The sequence below is a fragment of the Leptinotarsa decemlineata genome, unplaced genomic scaffold (genome assembly GCF_025532065.1).
Source record: "Leptinotarsa decemlineata unplaced genomic scaffold, Ldec_3_MD MMD2_tig00026314_RagTag_RagTag, whole genome shotgun sequence".
NCBI lineage: Eukaryota > Metazoa > Arthropoda > Insecta > Coleoptera > Chrysomelidae > Leptinotarsa > Leptinotarsa decemlineata.
The window spans coordinates 9194108-9214228 of record NW_027412684.1 but is presented as its reverse complement, the minus strand read 5'-3'; the positions used below and the strand labels follow the sequence as shown (position 1 = coordinate 9214228).

At 34.7% G+C, this 20121-nt stretch overlaps 1 protein-coding gene across 3 annotated transcripts in view; it reads right to left on the bottom strand.

Annotated features, from left to right (window-relative positions):
* Positions 1-20121, bottom strand: part of LOC111506098 (dynein axonemal heavy chain 1) — a 290072-nt gene that overhangs the window by 233136 nt on the left and 36815 nt on the right. For all 3 annotated transcript variants that reach the window (XM_074181742.1, XM_074181740.1, XM_074181741.1), the window contains exons 11-14: positions 19892-20117; positions 9592-9735; positions 7457-7699; positions 1727-1907 (exon numbers count right to left, since the gene is read on the bottom strand). In XM_074181742.1, coding sequence (XP_074037843.1) covers positions 1727-1907; positions 7457-7699; positions 9592-9735; positions 19892-20117 — 794 coding nt within the window. The remainder of the gene's footprint in view (positions 1-1726; positions 1908-7456; positions 7700-9591; positions 9736-19891; positions 20118-20121) is intronic.

The following is a 20121-nucleotide window of genomic DNA, read 5'->3' as shown; positions in this document are numbered from 1 at the left end:
TAATATATACTATTATTATATATTCAATTCTATTAAATAAAAGATTATAAATTTTATGTAATATATCTTTCACTTAAATAAGTTTTTTTTTCACAAAAAAAATTAACAGATTAACACTTGTTATTTCACGATGGAACACTCTATAAAATGCTCTGACTGAAAAGACGCTCACGTACTGATTTTAACGGTGTTCCGTTCGAAGCACAGCTGTTGCTCCAAAATCTGTAATTCAAACAATAAATACCCCCTCTATGATGCTTTGATCTCTGAACATGAACTACAAAATTCAAATTAACATTCATAGATAAAGAAGAGCGAATTAATACCAACGACAGTTTAATCGTGCACATTAGGAAGTGTACATACATTAACAAGCACAATTTTTCAGTTTTTTACATTTTAAACGATTTTTTTTGCCTAAAGTAGTATATTTTTATTTTTTCATTTGAAAGCTGATTACGAAAATTACGAAAAAAATGAGTGGTGTGAAAGTTGTCTAGGCCAAAAAAAATCCTTTTTGACTAACTTGAGAAAAATGTTTTTTTTTCGAAAAACGCGAATTCCTCAGAAACTAATTAACTCATCACAAAAAAAAAATTGCTACTTATTTGTGATAAAAAATAGTACAATTGCTTAAATTTTCATAGTGATACGCCTTTTTTTCGTCAAATGAAAAATAAAAAACGAAAAAGGTGGTTTTTTGCGTTTTACTCAAAAATTTTGACGTTATGTGAAAAAAGTATGAATACAAAAGTTATAGATTTTTTCATTATCTACAACTTTCTCATTCAACTTTTTTCTCTAAAACAATTATTTTGTCCGCAAACCGCGAAAAACCGTTTTTCACTCATTTTCACATCCACCCCTCCGGCCCTGCCAACATTCAGCTGTTGAATTTTTGCCCCAACATTACTGACTACCTTCCCAACCCATTCCCGTTGAGTTTACCCTGTAAGGAATTTTTCTGAAAAATCAGTATTTTTCAATATAGTACACCTGGCCTATTTCTCTATATATGTACACCTAGAAACCAAACACTAGTGAATGTTCAAGCACTAATTGAAATTCATCATAAATAGAAAAAAAGCAATAGCTCATTAGGTTCAGAATGACGTGTAGGAAAATATATTTTAATAATTTTGCAGTACAGAAAAATGCAATTGTTAATAATGAATAACTGCAAATTGAAAAATAACTTTTTTCAATATCACACTAATTTGTATGAGGTATGAAGTCTATAAAATTCCGAATCTATGTCCAATTGGAGGGCAAGTCATTGGGTTGATATATTCAAAATGAATCATTAACTGGAATTTCGGAGGCCACTCTGAAATTTGGAAAAGGATAAGTTTTTCTCCAAAATCAATTTAACATTTCAAAATCAGTATCATTCATGTTGTTGATCCAAAAGGACATGAGAAGATGATGAACTGCATCTATTGTCAGCTATATGAACACCTCGATTATTATTATACGATTATTGACATTCAATTTTCATTTTTATCACTCCAAAACTCTAAATATTATTATCTACCTCAATAGTCCGTCATTTGATCCCAACATTATTCATAACTAGGACTACAAAAATTATTCAGGTGACTTCAAATATTTTTTGATCAGAGTTTTCTGTGAAGGGGAATGTATTTCCTACAATAACGTATGGCTATCCAATAGCTACGAACAAACTCGTCTATGTGGCATTTCAACAACCAAGAAAAATACTCACCCGAAGCAGTTCCCCACAAATTTTTATATGGTTCAAACTCTTTAATGAGTTTTGTTAGATTATCGAATGGAACTATAGGAACTCCAAATAATTTCTGCCTTTGATTAAGAAGTTGTCCTTGTTCCTGCGCTTCCTTTATACTCTTCCAAACTCTTCTCATGTCCAGAGCAATGTCGTGGGTCTGAAATAGAGAATTTCATCACTTTCATAGTCACTCATTCTATCAATTTCAGACACCCATCGTCTAAAGAAGGTGTCAACAGATTCAAAATATATGTGTTTTTTTTCGTTAACCAGCTATCGCACCCCTACAAACGACAACCATCAGAAGTCGAAACTTGTCCGAGCTAAGGACTAACGAGATCTTACCTTTTAACGTGTGATACCTAACACAAGTTGGACGATAGCAAGTGAAAATCGGGCGTTCGGCTTGGGGCTTGAAACATCGACTCACACGTCGGCCGATTGATTGAGTGAACAAAGCACCCACGTCGAACCGCCGGAAGAACAGTTGAAATAAAAATTATGTAATACTTAAAAAATTACTGAGATCAGAGATCATTTCACATTTGTCAATTTCTAAACTTTCAAAAGCATCTTCGAATATAGGAATTATTATCAGTAAGTGTAGAAATTTAACACATGGGGTTCCACAGGTATCAGTATTGGGACCTCTATTATTTTTGGTTTGGTTGAATTTAAAAGGTTCAATTGAGCTTTTTGCAGACGATACTCACTATTTATTGTGGATCTGACTTTGATTCTACAAGAGATGAAGTAATTTATGATTTGAATAAGATTTATTTCTGGTAACAAATTCATAAATTGAAACTGAATTTCTCAAAGTCATATGTGGGAAAGGAAGGAATCAATCAATTTCAAAGAGGTAATTCTGTACAAAAATCAATCTCCCCTAAAAATATACCCCTTACAATTCAAATGAAATTTGTTCTAAAATTCAAAATACTTTTGAATGTATTAAATGTATAGTATTCCCACATTTGATTGTAAACAGCCAATATTGCTTGGGAAAGCTGACATGAAGTTTTGATCTATGAGACGATGAGACAAAACAATTGGATAATGTTCAGTGACGAATGAACATTGAATCAAAACTCGTTTATAAAAATGCCATCTTCAATTCAAAATATCAAAAACCTAGGAGTCATGAAAACTAATAATAAACGGAGGAAAATGATCAGCATCGTAGAAAATCTTTCTAGTCAATCCTTTGATAGTTAAGAACTGAATCTCCTCAATAAGGGTATAAAATTTTGTTTGGCTTCTCCAAAGAAAGTCTCAGATGTTGCGGTTTGTAGCCCTATCAAGCTAGCAAGGCGAATCCAGCAGAATTGCAAAAAAATACATCAATTTGTAGCTAATTAGTTGCTAATTAGTTACCAAAATAACGATTTTGTTGCTCGTGCCTATCCTTAGAAATCGCAAATGATGCTATCGTGATATCAAGGTAGCAAAGTGACTCAATAAATTATATACTTTCCCTTTGATCTTTACAGAATATTTAGTTGCTAAACCTTGAATATAGCGGAAAAAAAATTTAAATATTTTTTTTTCAACTTTTTATGATCTTGCTATCTTGAAACTGTTTTTTCCTGGAATTGAAGATGTTCTGAATTTATTGCTCACCAAGAGTAAATTTAAATACACCTTGAGTAACAGCAACAAAATAGTTGAAACCAATTATTTTCCACGTTCTTGCTATCTTGAAACTGGTTTTCCTCAGAATAAAAAGTGTTTCAAATTTGTTGCTCACCAGGAGTATACTCAAATACACCTTGAGTATCAGCAATAAAATAGTTGAAACCGATCGGCCGATTTTTAATTCTTTTTTTCATTTTCCTCGTTCTTGCTATCTTGAAACTGGTTTTCCTTAGAATAAAAAGTGTTTCAAATTTGTTGCTCACCAGCAGTATACTCAAATACACCTTGAGTATCAGCAAAAAAATAGTTGAAACCGATCGGCCGATTTTTATTAATTTTTTTTCATTTTCCTCATTCTTGCTATCTTGATACTGGTTTTCCGGAGAATGAAAAGCGTTTTAAATTTGTTGCTCATCATAAGGGTACTCAAATACACTCCGAAAATCAGCAACAAAATAGTTGGCCTTAATCGGCCGATTTTTAATTTTTTTTTTAATTCTCCCTGTTCTTGCTATCTTGAAATCGGTATTTTCTAGAATACGGAGTGTTATGAATGTGTTGCTCATCAGGAGGGTACTCAAATACACCTAGAGTATCAGCAACAAAATAGTTGAAACTGATCGGCCGATTTTATTTATTTTTTTTTCATTTTCCTCAATCTTGCTACCTTGAAACTGCTTTTCTTTGGAGTGGAAAGTGTTTCAAATTTGTTGCTCATCAGGAGTATACTCAAATACGCTCCGAAAATCAGCAACAAAATAGTTAAAACCGATCGGCCAATTTTGAATTTTTTTTTCTTTTTCTTCGTTCTTGCTATCTTGAAACTGGTTTTCCTTTGAATAAAAAAAGTTTTAAATTTGTTGCTCCCTTGGAGTTTACTCAAATACACCTTGAATATCAGCAACAAAGTAGTTGAAATCGATCGGCAAATTTTTTAAATTTTTTTTTCCCTGTTCTTGCTATCTTGATACTAGTTTTCCGGAGAATAAAAAGCGTTTCAAATTTGTTGCTCATCAGGAGGGTACTCAAATACACTCCAAAAATCAGCAACATAATAGCTGGCCTTGATCGGCCGATTTTAAATATTTTTTTTAATTCTCCCTGTTCTTGCTATCTTGAAACCGGTATTTTCTGGAATACGGAGTATTATGAATTTGTTGGGAGGGTACTCAAATACACATAGAGTATCAGCAACAAAATAGTTGAAACAGATCGGCCGATTTTTTATTTTATTTTTTTCATTTTCCTCGTTCTTACTATATTGAAACTGGTTTTCCTTAGAATCAAAAGTGTTTCAAATTTGTTGTTCGCCAGGAGTATACTCAAATACACCTTGAATATCAGCAACAAAATAGTTGAAACCGATCGGCCGATTTAAAATTTTTTTTAATTTTATTTTCCTCGTTATTGCTATCTTGAAACTCGTTAAACTGTTTAGTGGAACTGATGAAACTGGATAGTAAGAACGAAGGAAATTAAAAAAAAAATAAAAATCGGCCGATCGGTTGTCAACTATTTTGTTGCTGATACTCAAGGTATATTTGAGTATACTCCTGGTGAGCAACAATTTTGAAACACTTTTTATTCTGAGGAAAACCAGTTTCAAGATAGCAAGAACGAGGAAAATAAAAAAAAAAATTAAAAATCGGCCGATCGGTTTCAACTATTTTGTTGCTGATACACAAGGTTTATTTGAGTATACTCCTGATGAGCAACAAATTTGAAACACTTTTCATTCTAAGGAAAACCAGTTTCAAGAAAGCAAAAACGAGGAAAATGAAAAAAAAATAGAAAATCGGCCGATCGGTTTCAACTATTTTGTTGCTGTTACTCAAGGTTTCAAGATAGCAAGATCATAAAAAATTTAAAAAAAATTATTTAAAATTTTTTCGCTATATCCAAGGTTTAGCAACTGAATAGCAACTAAATATTCTATAAAAATCAAAGGAGAAGTATATAATTTATTGAGTAACCTTGCTACCTTGATATCATGAAAGCATTATTTGCGATTTCTAGGGATCGGCACGAGCAACAAAATCGGTGTTGTGGCAAATAATTAGCAACAAATTAGCTACAAATTGATACCTATATATTTTTTTGCAATTTTGTTGGATTCGCCTTGCTAGCCTGATAGGGCTGCGGTTTGTGTTCAGAGTGCAATTCAACGTTTGCCAGAGGCATCAAACAGCTATGTTCGTGAAACCTGCAAAAAATAAATTAATGAAAATTCCCAACGTCAAGGAAAGAACATTATCAGGACACTGAAGAAGAAAGGCAGGCAGAGGTAATAAGGTTGTGATCCTAGACAAATCAGATTACAACGGCAGAGTGAATAATTTAATTGAAAACGGTCCTTATAATGAAAATCGAAAATACTCAGTATTGAAGATGGTTTCAGAAGTGAAAAATACACCCAAAAAGTACAAAAACTTGACCACCCTGACTATGGACAGATCATTTATCTAATTCTACAGTACCAGAAAATTCCGGTCTGCCGAAATTTCGCGACCCAGGAAAGTCGGTGCGACCAATTAAATAAATAGTCTTCTATGTATGTATACCCAAGATCGCTAGATGGTTAACAGAATACTTCGAAACCCTATCAATCCCAGTTCAAGTATAGTCAATTCACGAAAATTCATCAGGAAAAGCAAAGTTGTAAGGTTGCGATATGATGAGATCTTAGATGAAACAGCATAGCTTCCAGTTCACTGTATTTACGAAGACCATGGGGGTCCAACGGGTTATCCATTACCGAACCCTCATGCTGAAGCGTGCTACAGCTATATTTGTTCCAAAACTGTTGAAATTTGACCAGAAAACCGTCGCATGAGCATCGCTGAGAAATTGTTGAATGAGTCAACGGTGATCCAGATTTGCTTAAAAGGGTTATAACAGGTGACGTATCAAGGATATATGGTTATGACATCGAAACCAAAGGTCAATCGTCCCAATGGAAGATACCATGAGAGCCAAGACCAAAAAAAGCACGCCAAATTGTTTTTTTCTCCTATATTTCCGTTACGCAGTGCTTTAGGAATTCTTGCCACATGGTCGTACGGTCAATAATAAGTTTTATCTTGAATGTATGCACCTCTTGCAGGGAGTAACAGGAAAAAAACGTCCGGTATAGTGAGAAAAAATTATGGCTTTGCGTCACGGTAATGTACATGCTTACTCGTGAATTCTTGTTCGTGATTTTTTGCCCAAAAACAACTTCATTATCATGCCTCAGCTACTGTATTCACCAGATTTGGCCTCTGTTACTTTTTTCTGTTCCCAAGGGTGGAGAGACTTATGGAGGGATGGCGTTTTGCGACGATTGAGGAGATAGAAACCGAATCGCTGGGAGAGCTCGAAGACATACCAAAAAGTGCAGCGTAAATTATAAAATAGTGTCATACCAAGGACTAAAGAACTGTCTTTGATGTATTTTGAAAATATTCGAACTGTTTTAGATTCTTTAATTCTTTCAGGAAATTAATCGGAGACTCCTATACAATTTGAAATCGGATTAGTTGTTCGTTTGATTGTATGTATAACATCAATATGAAACTCATTAAAAATTTTTGTATCATAATCTTGCAATTTTTCACTTTCAAATAATTGAATATTACTTCTCAGGAGAATTTTAGACAATTCATATAGGTATTTTGATTTTTCGAAGGGTATTAAATGATTCAAAGTAATTATTAGTTATTTTGTATAATTCCAAAGCTATGGTATTCCATGGTTCATTATTTCTTTATGGCTTTATTCATTGAACGACAAATTATATTTCGTTGCCTTTTAGTGTAGGATGAGCAAATTGTGATGACTTATATCGAATTCGAAAAAGAATATGAGCATTATGAATTAGAATGTGTATATGACTATCTAAAAAATGTATTCCTCTGATTGCTCCCACAATTAGTGATAAAAAAAATTCAAGTTCTGCAAGGTACAATTTTTGTACTGTTTTTTCAGTTACTCTATGTAAATACTCGTAATACCAAAATATTATTTAAATCAAAAGTAATTATTATTTTTGAACTAACATGTTAATTGACTTCAAGATATTCCACATACTTTGTTAAAATCTCTCAGCTGCGACATTTGCACCACTTGAGCTGTCAAAGTTTCGACTTTGTCTTGCAGAGCGAATTCATCATTCAATTGAATTTTGTAGAAACGTTCTTCTTCTTCTTTCAGGAACGCGTCCGTTTCTTCGACTTGCCGTTGAATTTTTAGAGGCCATCCAACAGCTTCCCATTTATTTTCAAAATCTTCATCGTGAAGGTTGTACCAAAAATGATCGAGTACCTCATATTCCTAAAATATCAATCATTAAAAAAATATACTCAGTTCTTTTTATCAGCTTTCCATTTTAACAATGTTTTTATTTTGAAACGAATAATTTCACATCAATTCTCAAAAATTGATCATTGATGCGAGTGATTGACTAGATTTCTTTTCAAAATATATATGGAGTTGAAAATCATACAATTAGCTATCTCCTGAAAAATAATAATCTGAAAATTAGTTTCCCACAAGTATCATGTGCTTCGAAAACGTAAGCACTATCAACACTGAAGAATGTCCATATTTTTACTCTCAATAATTTAATCACTACAAGGAAAAACTTCTTCTATTGTGAAAAATTTACCAAGGGCAATCGAATTCGCAGAGCAAGATCAATTAATCAGTTTCGACGTGGAAAGCATTTACACCAACGTTCCTGTTGAAGAAGCACTTCAAATCATACAAAGGAAGCTGGAAGGACGAGGACTCGGAAGATAGAACGAACTTACTAGGATGATGTGTACGGAATTGCTATTTTCAACTGAAAGACGAGTGTTTTACACAAGATGAGAGACTGGAAAGGGGATTGTTATTTTCACCAGTTACAGCCAACATATATATGAATTGGTTTGAAACTCTGGCCATTCAAGAAGCCCACAAGATGCCTCGAGTCCGGTTGAGATACAAAACTGAAAACTTTTCACAATGTAGAAGAAAGTCCACAACGAATTGCGATTCTGAGACGTATTGGTGAAGAGGACTCACACTAAGTGAGAAACATTTATATACCGAAAACCTACTCACACGAAACAGTATCTCAATCATGAATCCAACCACCATCAATCTACCAAAAGAGGAATCATCTAGACCTTAGTGGATCATGCTTTGTAATACGAAGGAAGGTCTCGAGAAGGAATTAAACATCATCAAAAAAAATCTTCAACGGGATGATTACTCTAAATGATGGTGTAGCAGACTTTGGCTAGAAGACAGCAAGAGCTTCGCAAGGAAGAGAAGCTGTCACAACGAGTGCTTGTACTACCCTACATCAAAAAGGATAAGGAGAATTGGGTCTGAGTACAACATCAAAACCTTTTTCAGATACGGAAACACCATCAGTAGCAGTCTAACGAAAACCAGGCCACCAAACGCGGACTGCGATTCCAGGAATTGCATTCACGGAATTCTTCGTGAGTATATCGATGAAACTAACAGGCCATTGAAAGTCAGCATTGCCGAGCCAAAGAAAAACACAGAGCGAGTAGAAACCAGCAAATCGGGAATAGAAGAATATGTTTGGACTCATAAACATAACATCAAGTGGTCTCAAGCTGAAATCATCCACTGGGAGGACTACTGGATTAAAAGGAAGTTCAAAGAAGAGGCTAGCGTAGAGATACGCAACACATGGAAACCCATAATCAAGCGGAAAACGGCCAACTACCGCCAAACGTACAACTCCCGCTGAACTAGTGAAGCGTAGAAAAAGAAAAGGGGATAGGTGATAACACTTGAATGACCTATGAATAGTCAAATTTATATATACTACGTGATCTATTTAATATTCAGTCTATTTTTCAATTGAAAATTTGTTGTTTCATTCATTCTGTTAGACATTCGAATTTGGAATTCAATCAAATAAATACTATCCATGACTATAATACAAGACAAGCAAAAAAACCAAATCGTTATTTTAACACTTTGACACGTGTTTCGATCACCATTGATCATCTTCAAGGGAAAGATTCAACAGTTTGATCTTTCTCTTGAAGATGATCACTTGGTGATCGAAACACGTGTCAAGGTGTTAAAATAACAGTTTGGTGTTGGGAAAAACCCCAGTAATATTTATAGGTCAACACTATCATTTCTCAAATTCATATGTAAAGCACTTATTCGAAATAAAGTGAGTCGATACTCACCATAACATATCTTCGTGTCATTTCCTCCAAGGTTCTCACAGACATCGGAACGGTTTCCATCCAATCCCTCATTTCGAAGACGCGTTCTATGTTGTCCGGTTTCTCGGCCAGTTTTATCATAATCTGCTTGAACTCGTGCAGAACCTTTGAAACAATGAATTTGATACAATCCTTATTATTACGCAAGAAAATATTAACAATAACCATAGTTACTGCTGGCTAGCACTAATATTTAAAATGTTTTGATGAAATGAACCCAAAAACACTACAGAAATAAAAACCAATAGTGAATAATATGCTTCAAAAGGAAAAAAACTTTCAATTGAATGAAACCAATAATTTCGATAAGTTACAAAATATACACTCTTGTTGTGTGATTCACTTATTTCATAAAATAATTTTTTAAAGCATGTAAATAGGAGTTTGTTTTTGAAAATACTCTTTACTATTGAGTGATTTTCTTTTATTATTTCTTACGCTAGTTGCACACACACCGATTTTGGACGGCCGACATTGTACCTGTCGTCCAAATTCCAATAGTGAACCACATGTGGGAACGGGACCTGGCACACACGCCGACCGGTGATCGTCGCCGGTAAAATACCGGCGAGCAGCTGTCCACTGCCACTGGCAACTAGCATTACGCTAGTTGCACACACACCGATTTTGGACGGCCAGTATAAAATCGGCCGATATTTTATTGGAAGCGGGTGCTTGCACACACACCGGATTTTTATCGGTCAAACAATCAGTTGCTTTGTTGTAGTAATTAGCACGCACTACCAAAACGAAGTTAATGCGTAGTAACTACAATTGTATCGAGCATTCGAGACTGGAATGGTCGGTAAAAAACCGGTGAGTATGCAAAAGTGTTTTTAGTCATGTACGCCACTACTTCCCGGTACTGCCGGCGATACAGTGGCAATGGACGGCTGCTGACCGGCATTTTACCGGCGACGATCACAGGTCGGCGTGTGTGCCAGGTCCTGTTTCCACATGTGGTACACTATTGGAATTTGGACGACCGGTACAAAGTCGGCCGTCCAAAATCGGTGTGTGTGCAACTAGCGTTAGTCTATTCATCTCATTTGATGCGTCAGTGTTCATTTTGGGCACAATTTCCTTTTTGATTTACATAAACTCTGTTTCAAAATTATTGTTTGAAGGAAATATTGAATTTTACGCACGTGACACAACAAATCTTAATTTTTCTATTGATATTAAAGAAATTTACTGAAACGTCATTTATGATAGTACATTTTTTGACCTCTTAGGTAAATTATCACAAATTGAATTTACATCCTGAAAAGTCTTCTTTAATGTATTTCATCAGTTCGGACTTCTAATATAATATGAATTGATTTGAAATCCCTGAAAAAAAATTAAAAAGAATAACCGAAAATAACAATTTCATTAAACAAAAAACTGTAATTACATACATACAAGCAACAACCAAAAAATAAAAAAAAAATTAAATAATAATAAAAGCTGAAAATTAAAGAATATTATTAACAAAAATGAAAAATAAAAATTGAAAGATTCCAAACCAAGTTATGTTACGACATTACGATTGTTAGTATCCACAATCGTCTTCGACGATTGTGGATACTAACGGGTGATAACCGAAGACGATTGTGGATACTAACAATCGAAACGTCGTGACATAACTTGGTTTGGAATCTTTCAATTTTTATTTTTCACTTTTATCAATAATATTTTTTAATTTTCAGCTTTTAATAATATTTCATTTATTTTTTATTTTTTGGTTGTTACTTGCATCTTATTTCTTTGTAATCACAGTTTTTTGTTTAATAAAATTGTTTTCGGTTAATCTTTTTAATTTTTTTCAAGGATTTTAAATCAATTTATATTATATTAGACAATGGAAGTCAGAACTGATGAAATACACCACGAAACATTGTCAACCAGTCTTCTTTATTGTTGACAACCAATAATAGCGCTGAATATGGCCTGTAAACGCAGCAAAATTATTGAATACTATGCAACTACAACAATTTTAGAACTGTAGATTGATAAACGTATCTGTTGGAGATGTTGGAAAATTTAATCAGACCAATTTTAGCTTATTTTGTATAAATTTGAATAAAATAAAGTGTGTGTGAGTTATAATTGAAATTTTTCATTCCTTTGAAAGACCTATTGATGCCATTATGTGTGGAATATAACACCGTTCAAATGTCCGCTACGGCTGCGCATCCGAAGCGTCCAATTTTCCATCAGGCTGGCGCATAAATCAGGCTGAATTTGACCGATGGCATGGGTAATGTTGGCTTTGAGAACCGCTGTGGTTTGTGGCTTATTCGCATATATCTGTGACTCAAAAAAATCCTACAAGAAAAAGTCTAACGGGGTCAAATTGCACAATCTCGGTGGCCATCTCACCTCCATGTGAGATGACCATGCCCTCAAATCGCTCGTGCAGAATATCCAACGTGACATGAGCTGGGTGGCACGTAGCGCCGTACTGTTGTAACCACATGTTGTTGGTGTCCAGATCATCCAATTTAGGCCAAAAAAGTTGGTAATCATCGACCTTTAGTGCTGGAAGAAATATGGACCAATAACGCCGCCAGCCCAAAATCCACACCAAACAGTGACTTTTTCGGAATGCGTTAGACGCTCTTGGATTTCATGTTGATTGGTATCGTTTGTTCACGTACTCATTCTTCCGGAAATAGGCCTCATCGCTGAAGATGGTTTTTCTATAAGAATTCGAGTCAGTTGCCATCTGTTTCAGTAATAGGGGAGCCCAAGCGGGGATTCCGAGATTTACTAAAGCGCGGTAGATTAATATACAGGGGAATACCTTGTACCCAGTTGAGTACCTCCACCAAATATGAGCCCCATATATAAGACCGCCCGTGAAGGATGAAGGATCAGATTCTCGAGCGCGTCAGATTAAGGTAGGGTGAGTTAATTACGTGCTGAAAAGTGTATATTCCAGTATTCTGACAATTTGAGAGTGAGGTAAAGAAAGGGGAGAACAGCAAAGTTGTAAAGAAATAATGTCATTTCGACATTCCCGAGCGTAGCTAATTTTTTTCATTTTGAAGGAAAGATTCAAGGATAACGAAAAATATATAATCTGACGATTTCCGTAAGGCGAAATAACAAAAATTCGTCGATTAACTTTAATGCGTGCAGGTGTATGATACCTATATTTCCCTCTCCGAGTTTCTATTTCTCTTTCACTTTTTCTCTATCTGTTACTCTCTCAATCCGTCCCCATTCTGAATTATGTTGCCATGACTCCATCACAGCTGATCACAGAGACTCGTTCGTGATGAAGATGAAGATGGTGATCAATTAATCAGTTGATTATAAAAAAATTAAATTGTTTTGAACATTTTTAAAAATTATTTTTTTTATAAATACAAGTATTCTACTTAAAAAACAAACACTTATTTATTTGCATGTTATTTCCTGAGCTTTTCAATTATTCAAGTCCAATGATTAAGAAAAATTATTTTTTTGTCAGATTAGGCAAATCCCTCTAGATAATCGTCAGATTATGAGACAGCACGTCTAGAACATGAAGATGAACCATATATATCTTAATCTGACGTGTTTGAGTATTTCAAAATGTCGAAGTTTTTTGCACATTTTAATAATGGACGCGAGTTTGCGTCAGATCGAAATCGTCAGATTATTGAATGAGAGCTTTTTTTATTACACTTAACACCCCCTTAGAAGATCTGATGCAAACGATCAGATTTACATACGAACATTATTAAAAATACGTAGGACATTGATACTATCAATATCTGACGCGCTCAAGAATGTCCATGTAACAATATTTTTTTACATATTCAAAAATCTATAGCCGCTTCCCCTACCGTTGAAAAGTTATATATCACATACATTTTTTTTCTTCTTATCATATAAGCTTTGCAACCTAATATGTCTCTATAACGCTCGAGTAAATCCCCATTTTGCACTACTACAGAGACCATTCAGCAAACACAAGTTGTTGTGTATGGTGTTTACCTTCCCTCACGGGTGCAGGTCCAAGTCCCGACGGAAAATTCTTTGTGATCTGCGGAAGGCCGAGTTCTTGTGAGCGACGCGAAATCGACTGCCTCGAATTCTCCTGCAAACTCTCACAGATAGCGGAGATGTTTTCGGCAGATCTTGCGTTTCGTCAACGTACGGAAGTTGGTCGATTGTTTACTGAACCAGTGGACTCAAATGTGAACACTGCGAATAGTCCTCTGTAGAACGATTATGACGACTGTAAAATGGGCGAAGCACGCGATACGTTGCCCGAACATAACACCCATTTTGACAAAACAATTTTATTATTAGCACGTGTTGTTGAATGTTTTTTTCGTTCATGGGGATTTGGCACAAACTAACTGAATTATCAATTGTCAAAGTTCGGAAGCCCCTTTCAAAGACCATATACAAGACAAAACAAGCAACTACTAGTGAAATCATATCGCCCAAAGAGTGCAGAGAAATCTGTATCACATTTAGTCATTGAAACATATCTGTCTGTTTAAAGTCTGTTTTTTCGTTAACCAGCTGTCGCACCCCTACGAACGATAACCCTCAGAAGTCGAAACTTGTGCGAGCTAAGGAAAAATGAAAATGTTTCAACAACCAACAAAATTCAAATCTTGATAAAATTCCGATCTCCATAGGCATGTTTTGTTATGAACATTCGTGATAGGATGAATGCCATGAATTTATTTAAACGAGGTCTTTGAAATAATAATTTCAATTTCTTGTACGATATTTCCTTTGTAAATTACAGTCAGCAAACATTTGTTATTCACCAAATAGTTCCACTGTAGTCAAAGAATTGAATAAGAAACAAAACAAATATTGATTCTTGGGGTACATCACATTCAATAATTGTGTTTAATTGATAACAATTCAATTCAAAATTCTTGCATGGCACTGAAAATAAGAACATCCCATATACACAACTCTCCTAAAAGTGGATTATATGGGTTTTTTCAAATAGTCCTATTCTGGGTCTTTTAGTGGTACCCATGGTCATCCGAATAGAGTTCTTTAGATTTTTTGTGGGGACACATAAGAACAAACATCACTCCACCACATATACTGAAAGATTGCTCTAGAATTGCATTGGCTCTAGAATATTCACTTGATTACTAAACTGAGTTAATGAGCAAGATCCAGTCAAATAGATGACTTTTGCATTTTTTCATCAAACATATTGTTAGGGTCCAATTTGAAAAAAATGGTAGATAACACCCATGACTTAGAGGATCAAAGATGTTCCTACAGTTTCTACTTCAAAAGTTGTTTTTTTATTTTGTAGAAAATGTCTCTTCCACCCTGTAATGCTTTCCAATATGTTATGTTTTCGATGACCCATTTTATTTTTACCAGTTCATTCAGTTCGTTGAATTGATTGTCGTACATTTGGGTGAACATGACAGAAATTCCAATAATGCTGAGGTATGCTAGTAAGTAACAGACAAAGAACACACAAAGAAGTTCGTGAAGTATTCCCAAAATTGAAATTCCGAGAGAATGGACACATCAAAGATATTTCCTAACCAGATAAGATTTCCTCACAAGGAAAATGAAATTAGTTTTCTCGATTGCCAATGAAGAGAATCCTCACAAACCGGAAAATAAATTAAGATCGACAACGATGTTAGTAGGTCAGTATTTATATGTTTTGGAGAAATAGCATTCAATGTTTTCATCCTTTTATCAGTTTGAATCAAATAAACGCTTCAAAACTTCATTTTGGTTACCTATGTTTACATCATGTCATAAGTTTGAATGGAATAATCACATTAATTTTTTTTTTTCATGAAGCAGTATACAAGGCGTTCCAACGAAAACTTGACCCCCCTGTAAGTCATAAACGGACGTGTAATCGAAAATTTCAAAAAACACGTCAATTTTCATTTCTAAGGGGGCTAATTCTGATATAGAAATCATACCCGAAACTTCACCCCTATGCGGTCAACAACTACCCTCCTATTTTTTTCAATGGCATGAAGGGTCGAGTGATACATCATTTGAAAGGTCTTTTGTTCCTCATCATTTCTGTGATTTTTTTCGAAATTGGTTCATTGGTTATTGAGAAATTAAATGTTGAACCTTTTATTTAGGAAAAACATAAAATTTGCTGTCGCTCATTTTATTGAAGAAATCAACAAAAGTAATATCAATGGCAACACAATCAACGGATAAAGTGTTCAAATTGACCTCCGTCTAGTTCCATACAATAATACAGTCTACTTTCGAAAGCGTTCCTTATATTATTGAAGATGTCCGGAGTCAAAAATCGGCATTCTCGAACAATTCTCTGTCGCAGGTCTTCTAGATTTGTAGAATTTATGCAATCAGTAGTAAACGTTTTCAATTGGACGACACTGTTAGTTTTTTCTGCACTAGTAGGTTTTGTTGAATCTAGTTGTTGCAGAACAAAAAGTAGATAGTTGGGCACTTTCACTTCTTCACGAATTATATTGAGTCATCCTTGTGCACTGTGTACCAACATGGTTTATTCTACTGGATAAAGAATAGAAATTATTGCAACCTATTATAGAAATAATAAATGTGCTGAAGCTGCTGCAAAAATATACAGGGTGTAACATAAGTACATTAAAATATTCAAGTTACGTATTCCTGAGACAATTAAAAAAAAAATTCTATATGAACTTGTGTCCGAAAATGCTTCGTTTCGGAGATACGGGGTATTGAAATATAATTTTTTGTTCGCTTTTTGAAAGTAACTCCTGCGAAAAATAAGTTATTTGCACAAAATTCGGTTCCCGGGGTTTTTTTGACGTGGGAAATTATAATTTGGTATTAATTTCCATGTAACATCTAGAGAGCGCTGCGTACGCTGTCATTATTTATTTCAAATTGCCCTAACTTTTCTGACAGTAAACTTTTGGTACTTTTCATGAAAAAACCTAATTCCCACACGTTTTCCAAGTGAAAAAGGTACACCTTCTCAACAACGCTGGAGGTGATCGTTTTCGACATATTTACAATTTTCTATATCGATGCATATTACTTACCTTCTAGAGCGCTAAGTGAATTTGCTGAGAACATTACAAAAATTAAGTATGCGGAGGATCGTGTAAAAATAAACAACTTTTTCCTATAGAATGTTTAACGAAGAATGATTCGTTTTCGAAATACAGATTGTTGAAAGTTTTCTAAACATGGTAGGTTTTTGTCATAAGTTTTTTGCAATTTTAGTTATTTTCATCAAACTTTATACGCAGTATACCCGTACAGACTTCTTTTGAACTGAGGATTATCGAACTGCTTATTCAATCCAAATTAAAAACATTGTCAGGTTTAATTATTCAATTAGAAACTGCTTCATTTCGGAGTTTGTAAAAAAAAACAATTCGGAGAAGTACTATGTTATTTATTAGGAAAATAAACATATAAAAATTGAACGAAACAACTATTACAACAACTGTTCAAAGTGACAACTCCCAACAGTAATACAAGCTTCTGCTCTCGTCATCAAAGAATTCTGCACCCGATGAAAAATGCTCGAAGTGTTTCTTATCGTTTCGCAGCAAGCTACGATGCGATCCCTCAACATTTCCTCGTTTTTAATAGGGCTAACATAAACTAGTGATTTTAGATGTCCCAAAAGAAAAAATCGACGGGATTGAGGTCCGGTGACATCGGGGGTCAATGCTCAGTGCCTCCTCTTCCTATCCATCGTTGGAAATATGCTACCTCTGAAAAATTTCTCGTTATCACAATGTAATGAGCAGGAGCTCCATCGTGCATAAACCAAGAGTGATTTCGGAGACCAATGGGAACATCTTCCATAATTTGGGGAAGCTCGTGTTCCAAAAAATGTGGGTGAGCATCTCCATTCAAACTTAAGGGGAGAAAATAGGGCTCAATTAAATAATCCCCAATTATGCCTATCCATACATTAAAAGAGAATCTGTTTTGGAAATGAGTTTGTGTTATCGCATGTGGGTTATCTTCCACCCAGATGTGGTTGTTATGGATACCATTTCTTGAAAAAGTTGCCTCATCTCTGAAGAGGATTTTCGATAAAATTTGTGGATGTTGTTCGACTTTTCTTTGAAGCCATTGAGCATATTGGATACATGGTTGGAAATCACGTAGCGTAAGTGCCTGGACACGCTGAATATGATAAGGATATAATTGCTGTTCCTTTGAAATTCTGTAAACTGTCATGTGACTCACATTCAAAGTTTGACTAATTTTTCTTGTACTTGTCTCTGGATGTTCACTAATTTCTTCGAGAACCGCCTCCTCCAATTCTACAGTTCTTGTAGTCCATCGCCGTCCTACTACAGAATTTGTTTCAAAGCTTTCAGATTCGGAAAGTCGCAGGAAAAGATTCGCAATATCGCTGCACAAGGAGTCACGCGTTGGGGATACCTTTCCTGATAGATGCGTTCTGACCTCGCTTGAATTTTCGTCAGCCGAGCCGTATGCAAAAACCATATCAGCCATTTCAGCATATGTAAAGTCGGGCATGGTACCAAAAAATTACTTTATAAACTCCGAATTGTGAATTTTTCAATCAATAGTTAAAAATAAGACAGCGAACTTTAATTTTTGTAAACAAACTTTCATAGCCTACTCGATTTAATTACCTTAATTTGCAAGCGGAGAGTGATAAAAATTATTGAAATCAAATTTGGCTATAAAGTAATATGCATCGATATAGAAAATTGTAAATATCTCGAAAACGATCACCTCCAGCGTTGTTGAGGAAGTATACCTTTTTTACTTGGAAAAGGTGTGGGAATTAGGTTTTTTCATGAAAAATACCAAAAGTTTACTGTCTAAAAAGTTAGGCAATTTAAAATAATGACAGCGTACGCAGTGCCCTCTAGATGTTACATGAAAATTAATACGAAATTATGATTTTGCACGTCAAAAAATCCTGGGTACCAAATTTCGTGCAAATAACTTATTTTTTGCAAGAGTTATTTTCAAAAAGCGAACAAAAAAATTTAATTTCAATACCCCGTATCTCCGAAACGACGCATTTTCGGACACAAGTTCATATAGACTTTTTTTCTTTAAATTGTCTCAGGAATACGTCATTTGAATATTTTAACGTACTTATGTTACACCCTGTATAATACGAATCATCCAGACCACAACGTGACCCATCTGTACGTTGAACAGAAGACCTGCGACAGAAAATTGTTCGGGAATGCCGATTTCCGACTCCAGACATCTTCAATAATGAAAGGAACGCTTTCGAAAGTAGCCTGTATTATTGTATGGAACTGGTTGAAGGTCAGTTTGAACACTTTATATGTTGATTGTGTTGCCATTGATATTACTTTTGTTGATTTCCTCAATAGCAAATTTTTTGTTCTTTGTTCTTAAATAAAACCTTCAACGTTTAATTTCTCAATAACGAATGAACCAATTTAAAAAAAATTACAGAAGTATTAGAGGAACAAAATACTTTTCAATTGATGTATCACTTGACCCCCCATGCCATTGAAAAAAATAGGGGGGTTGTTCGGAAAACCGGCAACATTTCACTTCTCAGTTCGATGTCTTTATCGCGAGACCGAGCATTCAAAGTTTTTTGTTTATGTTTTTTTATGACTTACACAGAAAGAAGATTGAGTGTGTTGTGAATGATTTTAAAGTTGAATCGCAACCGTTTTGAAAACGATATAATCAGTTCGTTCGCTATCTCCTCGATATTCCGCTATTTATCCCTTTTGTGAATGTTGTTTCAACGAGTATATGCATCAACAGTTGAGTTAGCTGGAAACCATTCCAAGGAGCTCCTGAGAAAACCCATTGCAGCTTATACAAGAGGAAAACTCCAACTATCAGGTAACTTTGATGCTCTCGAATCGAAATTAATTACAATTAAAATTACAGTCCACTGATAACGCCATTTATGTACTTTCGCTATATAATTTGTATTTTTAATGTACAGGGGTAGTTGCTCACCGCAGGGCGGTGAAGTTTCGGATATGATTTCCATATCATAATTAGTCCCACTAGAAATTAAAATTGATCTGTTTTGTGAAATTTTCGATTACACGTCCGTTTCTGCGTTACAGAGGGGTTTGGAACGCGATATATAACAGGAACTCGGGAGTTTTATTGAATTTTCCATAGCACAGATATTTAATGAATTATACACTATTTCCATTATTGATATTGAAATAATTCATTCAATTGTCATCTATTTTCTGTTCCCTACATGAACGTTTTTGTTTCTTGGAATCCATGAAAACTATTTTATTTGAAAATTTTCATCATTTCAAAATGTAGTTTTTGGGGAAAATAATACCTCTTCAACACATATTTTCATGCGGGTCTCAAACATATGCAGCAGTTTCTGGCAGATTTCTTGTCGTTTTGATATTAAAAACAGCCTTAGATGGTCTATAGATACATAAAATGGCCCAATGAAAATGATGTTCGGAAGAGTTACCTCCAAACTATTTTTAAGCCTGTGATGCAATGAGACTTCCTCTTTCACTTCGGATGCAGTATGCTGTTCATTCTTGTAAGTTCTGG